Raw genomic sequence first — 13,354 nt, forward strand, 5'->3', positions numbered from 1 at the left:
TTTCTAATAAAAGATTTAGAGACTACAATGGAAAAACATAGTATCCCTATCACCCCAAAACAATGCTATTTTAGGTTGCATTAACAGAATATTAGTTAGAACACCCAAAAATGAAATTATGTTCATATTAAGTTTATTTGTAGAGTTCTGCATTCATCCACTATCAAGCACCACAGCTGAAGTCAGAGGAAACCATGGTCCTTAGTTGACAAGACCTGAGTGACATATTGCATGGCTGAGATGATATGATTCAGTAAAGGATGCCTTGATTTAGGATAGGAAGTTGAATGACAAGATTCACTAGACCCTTTTCAGTAATCTAACTAAAAGACTCAGTAAAGCTAGCATGTTTTCTTCTTAGCTCTTCTATTTCCAAATTATTTTCTGATGTGATACAGCTAGACTGAGCCCCATTTCTTCCCCCTGTTTAATCTATACCTCCATGCTGCCATCAGACCTCTCACTCATCTCCATTTACTTTTTCTATTGCTTTCCCAATTAATCAGTTCCCTAGTAAAAAGCCACTGGAAGTAACATTCTCTCTTCAGTTCTTTTGTCATGTCTGTTCATCTTCCAAACTGTATTTCTGCATGGTCCCGCATGCACTCCTCACCCACTGCAGTGAGGTAATAACCCTCTCCAGTGAGGTAATAACTGACTGCCAGCTGCCAGAAAACCAGTGCATAATCTATAGGGTACTTGGGAAACTAAATTTAATGCAGCCCTTTTCACCTCAGGTACTTATTTCAGTTATTAGAGTTGTGCAGCTAGATTTGGATGGTCAAGAAGGTGCTGACACCACCAACCTGCATTCTCTTACAGAGTGGGGATGGGGGGGGGGGAGGAAATAAAGAATACTAGACTACCAACCGCCAACTGGTCATTTAATTCTGCCATCTTCCAGGTAGGATTTCATAACTATGCTGCAAAAATTAATTTGCCTAGAAAGCAGCATTATACAGCACAATGGTGCTTACTTACAGCTAAGCATTGTAGACAGTTGATCCTTTAACATGTTTCCATTTCAACTGCAGCTATTATAGGTGAACAGTTCCTTCTATGTAGTGATATCCATATATCCAAATCACATTCTTCAGTTACAATGAAAGAGCTCCTTCATTCTGTATTTATTAGGTAAGAAAGCAGATGCAACTCATCCCAGAGAGCATGTTTTTCACTACAACACAGAACTTGGGGTTTATCTCATGCCTGAAGCAGTTACAGCACATACAAGAATGTAACAAAACAATAACTTTAAATAAGAAACAGACTGTATGCTAGAAAAAACTTTCTCTAGAGACAAAGGATTCAGGCTTCTATCTACCCTTTTAAACCCCTTCCAAACACAAAATACTCAAAAGAGCATACTATACAAAAACTACACAACAAATTCCACAAAGAACTTAATGATTAGTTCCAAGTTCTCTCATTGCAATTGGGCAAAATAATCCATGCCATTTATGAATAAGCCCTTTGAATAGACATTTTTAAAGCCCCTGGTTGGCTCAAACTGTCAGCAAAACACTGCATCTCACAATACTGCTTTGCTATCATGCCCCATCCAGTTTTTATTTCTACAGGCAACAGTAATTCTCAAGCAACAGTAATTCATTCACTCAAAAGCAAAGTGTGTTAGCTCTGCCTACAAGTACATGTTTACCATTTATGTTCCAAATAATGGCCAAACTTAATGTTATGAAAAGTTATTTCCAGTCATATTAGATTTTCAAGAAAGTGAAATGTTAAAATTGGGGACATGAATGGTGTACTAGTTTGTCACCTTGGTTGTAGCGGCCTGATGTCAGGTTGCATTCACCAGGCCCATTGCCTCTCAAGTTGAGGCCCCCAGAGGGACCTCAAGATCTTCTGAGAAGAAGTCATCTTCCCATGGAAGTTATGTCATTACTGGGACTGGCAATGAATAGAGGGCTTGCCTAGAAAGCTGGGAAATGGCTGTAGTGGCTGTATACTGAGCCTCTGAACCGTCCGAGACCCCCCCCCCCAGAGGATTGCTCTTAGCCAATGATCAGACAAAAGGAAGAAAAGATTTTAGGTAAGACTGAGGGCAGAGGGAGTAGGGACCTGAAAAAGTTAGAGGCACAGAAATAGAAAGTTAAGTAGTAAACGCTCTAGCTATGCTGCTCTCCCTGTTTGAGGCAGCAGAAAGACTGGAGAAGGAGACGCAGTGTGCATGACAGGAACAGGAAGGAGGGTGTTTCTTTCACTACTGCCTCCCTGAGTAGCCAATGAGAAAACCCATGTTCCAAGAAGTCGTCCATTCCAGGGGGAGAGTGATTCAAGAAATAAATTCTGCTATAAAAAAACTAAAATAAGATACAGCTCCTGGTCTGGATAGTTTGACGGCAATTTATTACAAATCCTTGGAAGAAATATTAACTGTGTCTTTACATAATAATATGAAATCCATAGAAACATAGAACTTGCCACCAATCTGTCAAAAAGCAAACATTACTTTGATATATAAAGTAGTGTTTATTAACACAAGCACACAGGCCAATTTTTTGTTAAATATGTATTCTAAAAATTTTACAATAATAATGGCTTAAATGTTGATATGTATCCCAGATATGGTACATGAGGATCAGACAGGTTTTGTTCCCCAATGATATATGAAGGACACTATTGGGTATATATTAAATGCTATTGAATATTCAAGGATAAAAGATTTTAAAACTGCTTTTATATTTTTAAATGATGAAGAATGACCATTGGACGCTTACCATGGTGGGTCCTTCTCCTCTAGAGTAAGGACATCTGAAGAGCAAGTTTTCTCCTCTACTTCTCAGGGAGGCAGGAGTTAAAAGAAACACCCTCCTCTGTAATGCTGGCTTGTGCTCTGTGACTCCTCTTCTCTAGTTGGTAGCTCTGAAAGCTAAATCACTGCTAAACTAAACTTGAAAACTGAACTCCAACAGGAGAAGAGAATAAAACCAAATGCATAAACCCATAGAAGGAGGACCAAACTTGAGCTCTACCCTTAAACCAAACTGCATATAGAACCTCCAAAAAACATGAAATGGTAGTGTAATACCTCAGGAGCTCAGAATACTCAAGTGACCAAATGCTTAACAAGTTTGGAGACTCTTATTTACAAAGTCTGCTACTGCATCATATATATCTATCTAGCATTTGAACAAATTTAGCTTCTGAACGTACAGGTCAAGTAATTTCACCCCATTCGATTCTACAGTGTTGAAGAATTGTCTTTGCATATCATATAATCTAAAGCATCACTGAATTAAGAAGCACACACCGCCTTTTTGCAAAATGAAATTTCTATATACATACTATCTTATTACTTTTGTCCCACTGTTAAAGGACAGAAAGCCTTTTCTGGTTATTGAGGAAATACTAAGGAGAGCACTAGAGTGTTCAGGAGACTTTATCTTCATGAGTCTGACACTTTATAAGTTGCTGCACTTGTGAGCTCTGAGTTAGAGTGATTTCTGAAATTACTTCTTTATTTCAATCAAATAAGATGCTGAAGTACTTTCATTCACATTTTCCTTTCCAGACAATATCTTCTTAAATTCTGAGTTTAATAAATCACTAATCAGGGATTTTTTTTCTTGGTTACTATAGCAAGCGGTCATTCATAAAAAAAAAACAGGACTGCCAACTCTGGGATGAGAAATACCTGAAGATTTGTGGGAGGGAGAACCTGCAGAGGGTGGGATTTAGGAAGCAGATGGACATCAGCAGGGTATAAGGCTACAATGCCACTCTCCAAGACAGCCATTTTCTCCATCTTGGACATCTGGAGATCAATTGTAAGCGCAGGAGACCTCAGGTGCCACATTGAGGTTCACAAATCCTAATAAAAACATGGCAATTGCTAGAGAGAATGAACCATTGGTCTTACCTGAAGGTTTCTTCTCTTCAGCAGGGCGAAGTAATCCAAGTATGGTTAGGTCACTGTCCCCTGATTGGAAGTGTTCCCGGTTCCCCAGGACCCCAAAAGGGAGCCCCCGAGACTCAAGTGGATCTCATCTGAGTGGCACACCAACCACACAGAAGGTTCTTGGTACACGGGTTCTCTGGCATCTGATGAGGTAGTGAATGAACCCACGCCTGGTTCCTCGGGGGACTTGCTCAATAGGGCAGCCAGCTGCAACCTGGCACCAGCTGTGGACTGCACCCTCAGCCCAGAAACCTCAGGCTGGAGTCCTGGGCAGTTGAAGGATTCCACTCACATCTGGCTCTGTAGCCTGGGAGCTTCAGGCTAGGTCCCAGAGCCATCCTTCTTGCTCTTGGTGGCAGTAGAGCCTGTCTCAAGAGGTATTCTTCTTGCTCTTAGAGGCGGTAGATTTTCCTTCCATTGTTATTAGAGCGAAGGTATGATTTTCTGGTGTTTTAGAATCGAGTGGTACAAGACTTCTTCCTGAGCCAAGGGCTTAAAAAAAAAAGCCAGTCCTTGGTCACCTAAATAAGGCCATCCATTTGAATTTAAATAGCCCTACCTGAGTGAGCAGAGGTGTGACCTAACCATCCTTGGACGACTTCCCCCACTGAAGTAGAATGACTTGGTAAAGTATCCCTGGTTTCTAAATTTGCTTTTTCTGTGCAAGATGATAAAACAAGTAGCTGCAGATCAGCTCCAGATCTTCTTGGATGGCTCATCTGCTCTAGACCCCTTTCAGCCTGTGCTACAGCATGGAGACTATGCTGATGGCTTAAATCAATTATCTCCATTTGAATGCAAATGTGAGCAGCTCTTACTAGATTTATCAGCAGCTTTGAATACTGTGGATGATGCTTTCTTATTCTTATTGAGATATGTGGAGGAAAACTATAGATTAAGGGATGTGCTTTGTATTGGTTTAAATCATTTTTTATAGGCAAGCTTCAGAGGTTTGCTGTGCAAAACCAGTCATCACGGATGTGGGACTTGCCTATTCACTCTAATCTCCTTCAGATGCCCAACTTCAGGTGTCTGTTATATGAAGATAGACAGGTGGCAGTATGAGAAAGAGCCTTCTTGATTTTGGTTATAGCACAAGACTTTGGAGCTCCCTCCCCAAAGATTAGTCTGTCTTTCTCTATTGTCTTCTGCCAACAGGTAACAATAACTTTTATTGGCCTCTGCCCTACTTTTTGTTATGTCTGTTCATATGTTCTTACTGAAGAGCCTCTTGTGGTGCAGAGTGGTAAGGCAGCAGACATGCAGTCTGAAGCTCTGCCCATGAGGCTGGGAGTTCAATCCCAGTAGCCGGCTCAAGGTTGACTCAGCCATCCATCCTTCCGAGGTCGGTAAAATGAGTACCCAGCTTGCTGGGGGGTAAACGGTAATGATTGGGGAAGGCACTGGCAAGGACACCCTGTATTGAGTCTGCCATGAAAACGCTAGAGGGCGTCACTCCAAGGGTCAGACGTGACCCGGTGCTTGCAACGGGGATACCTTTACTTTTATGTTTTTACTAAATTATTGTACATATAATTTTCATATAATTCAATGTTTTAAATGTTTTATGTTCATTCCCTTGGGGACCCTATTTGAGTAGGAAAGTAGCATAGAAATGTCCTCCCCCCCTTTGCTCAGGCTGCCCCCAAAGCTCTCCAAAATGCCAGATTTGAAGCACTGCTAGAAAACTAGAAACCAGCCCCTTCACCTTCTGGAAAGCTTTCCCAGGGGGATAGTCTCTGAAAAAGCATGCGTTCAGACAGTTTTTGAATATGCCTTAGGGCAAGGGAGGGTAACTGACATTAGTCCTTGGAAGAACAGTGTAAAAGCATGTGGAGAGAGGTAGCCCTTCAAATATGTACACCCAAGTAATAAAGAGATTTAAAGGTAAGCACTAACACTTTGAATTAGAGTTAGAAACTAAGGAGAAACCAATGAAAGGATGTTAAAATAAGTGCCATGGTACTACCAGCTAGCAAGTTGGTACACTTTGCACCAGTTGCAATTTCTGAATTGTCTTCAAAGAGTAGCCCCACATACAGCATATCACCTTTAGATTAGCTTGAAGTTACTGAAACATGGACCAACATGGCTAGGTCAGGCATCTGCAAATAAAGAGTCAGTTTCCTAGCTAGTTGTAGCTTGAAGGGAAAGCGTTTTTCATTGTCATGGTTATCTTTCTAACAGAAAACCTGGCTTCAGAAAGACTCCTCAACTCTTAACAACATCTGCCAGCAAAATCTGCATGCCATCAGTTGTATACTGAAAAATTCCATTCAAAGCAGTATCCCCTCCAGCCAGCCTCACCTCCATCTTATCTGGATGGATAAGCTTCAGTTTGTTCACCCTAGACCACTTGATCACACATTCACTATAATGATGAAGTCAATGTAATTATTAAAACAGTGCTACATATAAATGTAGTGGCTTCCTGGGCTCATTTAAAAATGCAGTTAACAGTCATCATAATCATTACTATTTAAAAAAAAAATCAGTTTCCAAAACATTTTCCTAGCCTTAGGGACAAAAACTTCAGAATAAGTAACAAGACTGGTAATCCCTTCTGAGTAAACTGATAGCTGATAAGGCGTTCATGGCACAACTGAAAGGAGAATAGGTTCGTGTTTAGGCATGATAAGCAGACAGGCAGGGAACCTTTAATTGCCACATAATACAATGAGCTCCTGAGGGCTGTAGTATTTGCAGTATTTGCAGAATTTGGAACTGGAGTTGAGACTTTTGAATCTGTGCTCAGAGGAATTCAATTTGCTGTCATTTAAACTGTCTAATGCTAGGTCAATTTGCTTAATCACTTATTTAAATGTTGGTGGAAAGAGACACAATGTCAAGCCATTAACACCTTTTTAAAGACTTCCCTTAAATGAGAAAAGTAGTGCAAACAAGATGAAATAGGGTGTTGCTAGATTGGCACAAGTAGCTCACTGTCAGTAATTCTTTTATTCATCAGTTTCCAGGCCAAAATTTACAGTCAAGTGTTAAAACAGTAGTAGCATTTCATTTGCATAACATCATTACAAAACTGACTTATCCACCCCTTCCAGGAACAAGGTGAGAAACAGTGGCAGAAATGTTTACCTTGAACCACTGATTAAAGAAACATTTGCATTATTTTTCTGAAGAAATTTTTACAACAACCATATTCAACAGACACAATACTTGGATTCTGCAGCTTTGCTATATTTGACTACTGTAGATATCTTCTGTCTATATAAAAGTTGTATAACAATAATAGAAACATGTTTTCTTTGTACATAAAAGACATTTACAAACAGTCTGCAGTACACAGACAATATTATACACTATACATCACTGCAATATTAGCTTTAAAGTTTACCCAAATCAACAGTGGAGTCTCCAGAATTAGTAAATGAAGACAATGGAATCTCTTTTTCTCTGAAAAGGGCCTTATAATGTGCTTCAAAGCAGTTCTGCAAACAGTTGTCAGGAATACCCCAGGAATAGCTACAACCAAAAGTACTACCAAAAATATTCATTATCTATTTTAATACTGCATTGAGAGCCACAACTTCTTATTTGGACTGATTTATCTATCCATTTGACCACTTTTGGCACAGATTTTATAGTTATGGCTTGTGAACTTAAAATACTATCAGTTTCTTACTACAATTAGCAAACAGTTGAGTAGTAAGCTCCAGATTCATGTACTCAAATCTCTCATCTTCCATTTTACATTTTCCCCTCCACTAGACAGCAATAATTTATGGTGAAACTGCATCACTATATCTGCACCAGTGTTAATCCTGCTTACTTGCTTGCAAGTGAGTTTCAAACCCAGATTTCAACCTGGGGTTAAAAACTATGATTGATTACTATAAATATGCTTAGAAGCAGATAGTACGATCAATGATGGGAAGACAGAAGCATATGATTCATTCTCAACAGCAGCTGAAAGAAACTGGGTTGCACGAACCTTTCTTTCCAATAAGGCTGAGCCGCATATATTCAAGTGAAGCATTTTATTGGACACAAACCCTAGCTCCACAGTAACAAGAAGAAATTGTTGCATCTTGCCTCAGACTAACACAAACAAAATATTCACCAAATTTTCTTTACTCCACACCAAAAATAAATTCCAGAATCAGCACAGACTCTTAGGCCACTACTCAAAGTAATTTTGTTGTGGTCACAAACTCAGATACTCAGTTTCAGTAATTCTTTGGATGCATATTAAGAAAATATCTGAACCATCTGTCCAGAAGTAAGCAGGACATGATTCTATGATCTTTTAAAACAAAGATGTAGGGAAAGAACAATGGTCTTAACTTCAGGAAACTATTTCCACACTGACTAGCTTGCCAAGAAAACTCTTGTACATCTGCCATGGAACATCTGCATGCTCTAGATTTGGGGACTTGTGTTGAGCCTCAATCTCACTCACCATGAACTGACTACTAGGTACTCTCAACATTCCTCTGTGGATACATAATGCAGGAGATCAGTATTAGTGGGCAAAGTGTCTTTCTGGGAAGTTTGTTCAGTAATATCAACTATCTCATTAGGAACCTCTGCTAATAAAAGGGAAAACAAAGATTCTTGGAACATTTTTAAAAACAACTTGTATAGTATGTGTGTTGAGGACTAACAAATGTAACCTTTTTAAGTTGCACATCTCATCTTCCTTGATCTTTATATAATCAGTGCCTGCATAGATACAGAACCAGAAAATTCCCCCTAATGGATGGCCACCTGGACTCTCCCGCAGAGTCATCTGAAGCTCAACCCTTCAAAGACTGAGGACCTGTGGCTGGGCAGGAAGGGTCCAGGCGAGGAAGCATGCCTACCCAACCTGGATGCAGTGCAGCTATCAGTGGCCCACTCTGCCAGGAACCTGGGCATGATTCTCGATACCTCCCTCTAAATGGATGCTCAGATCATGACAGTAGCACGGCTGGCATTTTACCACCTTCGCCAAGCCAAACTATTAGCACCCTACTTGGTCCCGGAATACCTAGTGATCCATGCAACGGTCACTTCTAGATTGGACTTCTGCAACTCCTTCTATGCAGGCCTGCCCTTAACCTTGATCCAGAAATTACAACTGGTCCAGAAAGCAGCGACCAGGGTCCTCACAGCAACACCACAGAGGTCCCACATTCGGCCCCTTCTCCAGCAGCTGCTCTGGCCTCCAGTTGAATTCTGGATCAGGCTTAAGGTTCTGGTTACCACCTTTAAGGCTGTATGCAGTCTGGGCCCAGTGTACCTGAGGGATCACCTCTCTGCTTACACTTCTCAAAGAGCCTTATACTCCACTACCTCCAACTAGCTGGTGATCCCTGGCCCCAGGGAAGCCCGCTTGACCCCAACCAGGGCCAGAGCTTTCTAAATCCTGGCCCCCACTTGGTGGAATGAGCTCCTAGAGGAGATCAGGGCCCTAACGGAACTTGAAAATTTACAAAGGGCCTGCAAAAGGGAGCTCCTCTGCCAGGCATTTGGTTGAGGTCGACCTGAACCAAACACTTCTCACTGGCCCCCCAATCCTCCCTCCTATGGTAACCACTGCCGATCCATCCAACCCACGGGGTCATCAGTATACGTTAGTTGACTTAATATTCTCCCGATTGTTCTTCCATTCTACTATGTTATTTATTGTTACTACCATATTACTTGGTTATCTGTATTATTCCTGTTTTATGTAAACTGTCCTGAGTCTTTGGGGAGGGTGGTATATAAATATTATAAATATTTACATACCCATAGCAAGGGTAACTTATTTGTTCAACCAGGTAGCCTTACTACTTGGATGTATATATACTCTCACCTAGCAAAAACTGTCCTCACATATAAACTAAGCCCACAGAAAAAATTCAAAGACATCACATTTCTTGACCCTCTCAATTGTCTTTTGAGCAGTAAAACTGGAAAGAAACAAAAACAAGGAGAAATCTCACAGACATGGCATTCAATATTAATATAGCAAATAACAAACACTGAAAATTAGAAATACATCACAAGGCATCAGTTACAAACTCTATATCTGAAAGGTATATATATCATTCCATAGAGCAAAAGCACATGCATAAACTTCATTCATTTTAACTTCTCCTCCACATAGGATAAAGAACTTTAATCACTCATCTCAAATCAAACTAAAGCACTTACTGTGCGTGCTCCACTTGGGGACAAGGCTCCATTGGGCAAGTAGGGGCTTCCTAGCTCTGGAATCATCAAGAAGGGATAACTTGGATAAGGAGTCCCTTTAAAGAAACCTCCATCCTGCTGTCTTCTGATTGCTAGAGAAGGGGGGAAAGCCACACTTAGCTAGAGGCATTCTAAGGCTGCAAAGTTACAAAAACCTGCAAGTTAGACTTTGAAGGACTGAAAAGAAGATGAAATAACTTTCTTTAAGGGCTTAAGAGAATAGCTAGAATTAAAAGGCAGAGAGTAAAGGCAAAATTAATGGTGTGTTTTGCAAGGTAAGAGCGCTTAAAGTTGCACATGAGTGTCATTTATCTATTTCCATCAAGATGTTCTTTGACCTAAGCACCGTAGAATGTATTTGCAAAAGCTTTTGAACACAGGTAATGGGGCTGTATGGTAAAAAAAGTTCAGGAACATGCTTTGTACAGTCTGTTGCTGTATGAAACTACTATGTATCATTTACTGAATCATATGAATATGCATGCTGTTTCAGCTCTTTTCAGATATTTGTAATCTAAATCCTATTGTTTTATTGCCAGACACTGGCAGTCTTCAAGCAAAGGTTGGATACACACTTTTCTTGGATGCTTTAGGATGCTTAGGGGTGATCCTGCATTGAGCAGGGGGGTTGGACTACATGGCCTGTATGGCCCCTTCCAACTCTATGATTCTATGATTGAGCTAAAAATCCTATTGTATTGTTTATTGGATATCCCATCCTGTGGATTATATTGATTTACATGGTATAATTCACCTTGAGTTTCAGTAAGAAAAATGGACCATAAGCATGTAAGTGATATTTTGTATTTTAAGAAACTACCAATGTGGTATAACAAATTTCTTCATTAAAACACACATAGCGGTAGTGGTACAACCTAATTTTTTTGTATTAGAAACAAATCCTATGGAGTTCAGTGGGACTTCTGACCAAGTCTACATAGTCAAATCTAAACATTATGTCCAAATGACCAAAGAATCTTTTATCAAAAGCATTTATTTTTCTGCCAGTAACACCATAAAGTAATAATATAGGTGTATAGGCATGCTGGTAAAAAAAGTTGTTAGCTATGTTAGCTTTTGTGGACATATGAGCCAGCTTACCTATATGAATTCAGTGAGGTAATAATCATGTTTAGAAGTATGGATTAAGAAATATACATACTTAACCAGTGGTACTTCAAATAACTTTCAATAAAAACAGCCAACCTTTTGTTCCACATATGAACACTGATACAAATATTGCTTCATAATTAAAAGGATGTCCCAACAGGGTACTTGACAAAATAAATATAAATAAACAGGCTATAATTCTAAAAAACAGCTGACCAAGGGAGCAATTTCTCTGGAACTGCCTTTGATTGTACATACCAAAATCCTCCAGTTTCAGTGCTCCAGCAAATCCCAACTCTGTCTAAAATAGGAGTGCACACTCTGCAGCTTGCAGAGAGGATGTTTGCACTTACCATCAACCAAAAGAACCACAATTACTTCCAACCCTGGCATAAGAACTGCAGCTCAGAGAAGTTTGCAGATTTCCTATTCCACCAACAGTGGCTGTTTCAAGATAGGAATCAACTACCAACCACAAGCCCCATTGGGCAAAGACTTAGCCTACTTTCTAGAAAGGCAGAACAAGTGCCACATTGAGTATCCGTGATCAGAAGAGCCACTGGTGACATATCAAAAAGCCACATGTGTGTCAGCAACAACTGCAGGACAAAGACATAATTATCTTGTGGCACTTTACAGGCTCATAGATAAGTGTGGTATAAGCTTGTGTGGACTGGAGTTCACTTTGTCAGATTATTACATGGGCTGTATTCCAGAAAAGAGTATGACAAAATATACATTAGTCTTTAAGAATGCCACACAACTTGTTTTGCTTTTGCTTGAATCTGTGATTTGTTCTTGGGATTCCAGGATTTGCTGAATGCAAAACTTACTTTGAAATAAGAAAACCTGCAGAATGATCTTATATTTACTCACAGGTAAGCTCCATTATGTTCAATGGAAACTACTAGTAGAGTGGCATAGGATTGCAACCTCAGCTAGGGCAACACCAGCATTCAGTCAGCTGCACTGATTTGCAGCTCCAATCAGCCTAAACTAGACAATGTTTTTCTCTACACTTGCCAGGATCAGGGCCAAACAGAGGCAGAAGCAAACAAAAAGAAACACAAGGTTGAATGAAAGTTCCTTCTCAACCCAAGAAAGTGAAGGGGAAACCCAGAGCAGCAGCAGTATGAAGAAGATGGTATAATTTCCCTCTTCTTCTTCACTGCTGCTGCTCTCTGCCCAATTTCTTATGTAAAAATATCTACCTTCAACTGGAGAGTCCCGTGGCTTCTGGAAGTTTTCCCGAGGTTGCTGAGACGGCCTCTCTGTCTATATAAGTAAGGAGAAAGACACAAAGAAAAGGAGGGGTTGAAATGACTGAAAAACACCCCCCATACAACCCTCTCCTCCTCTAGCCCCACCCCTGCCATCACTTTCTCTTCTTTCGCTTAACCCACCCAGCCAAAAAGTCACCTCGACATTGGATCAACTTCCTTCCCCTCCCCTACATATCATGATCACTGGTCTCGTCCCCACACACATACACCACTTTACTTCAGAACTGAAGCCTTCTCCCTTCGACCCATAACTTTTACTTCAGAACCGAAGTCGTCCCCACTGCCATCATAACTCATTTTACCACTACCTCCCCCCATTTTTTAAACTTTCTCTCGGAAGAGGGGGGGAGCTTTACACACAAATACCCATTTTAAACCTCACCTCAAATCGGGAGACACCGCCCCCCCCCCGTACACACACTCTTTCTCCTTCTGCCGCCCCCTTTAAACTTTACCTCAGAATCAGGCTCCTCCCCCAGTCTTAAACTTTACCAAGTAACTGAAGCCAACTCCCCTCCCCCCCACTCACCTACGAGTCAATCCCCTCCTTTCCCTTGACGCTCCCCACCGCCAAACGCACTCAGATTGCGCCCCCCTCAAACTCTTGCCTCAGAATCACGGCCTCCAACTCCGCGCGCCCCCCTCCCCCCGCCTTAAACTTTACCTCATAACCGGCGCCGCCCCTTCTCCCCTTTCTTTCCCTCCTCTCTCTGCCCCCCCCCCCGGCGGTTCAAAACTTTACCTCATAACCAGATCCCCCCTCCCCCAACTTTACCTCAGAGTCGGAGCCCCCCCCATCCCCCTCCTCCAACTTTACCTCAGAGTCGGAGCCCCCCCCCCATCCCCCTCCTCCAACTTT

At 41.0% G+C, this 13,354-nt stretch overlaps 1 protein-coding gene across 2 annotated transcripts in view; it reads right to left on the minus strand.

The window, feature by feature from the left end:
- TCF7L1 (transcription factor 7 like 1) overlaps positions 1–13,354 on the minus strand; it is a 59,898-nt gene that overhangs the window by 45,819 nt on the left and 725 nt on the right. The window contains exons 1-3 of one of the 2 annotated variants that reach the window (XM_077306476.1): positions 13,271–13,279; positions 12,424–12,487; positions 10,064–10,194 (exon numbers count right to left, since the gene is read on the minus strand). In XM_077306476.1, coding sequence (XP_077162591.1) covers positions 10,064–10,129 — 66 coding nt within the window. In that variant the 5' untranslated portion in view covers positions 10,130–10,194; positions 12,424–12,487; positions 13,271–13,279. Of the gene's footprint in view, positions 1–10,063; positions 10,195–12,423; positions 12,488–13,270; positions 13,280–13,354 lie in introns of those variants that run through there. The other variant, XM_077306475.1, reaches the window with a different exon arrangement.

Source organism: Paroedura picta, chromosome 12 (assembly GCF_049243985.1).
Source record: "Paroedura picta isolate Pp20150507F chromosome 12, Ppicta_v3.0, whole genome shotgun sequence".
NCBI lineage: Eukaryota > Metazoa > Chordata > Lepidosauria > Squamata > Gekkonidae > Paroedura > Paroedura picta.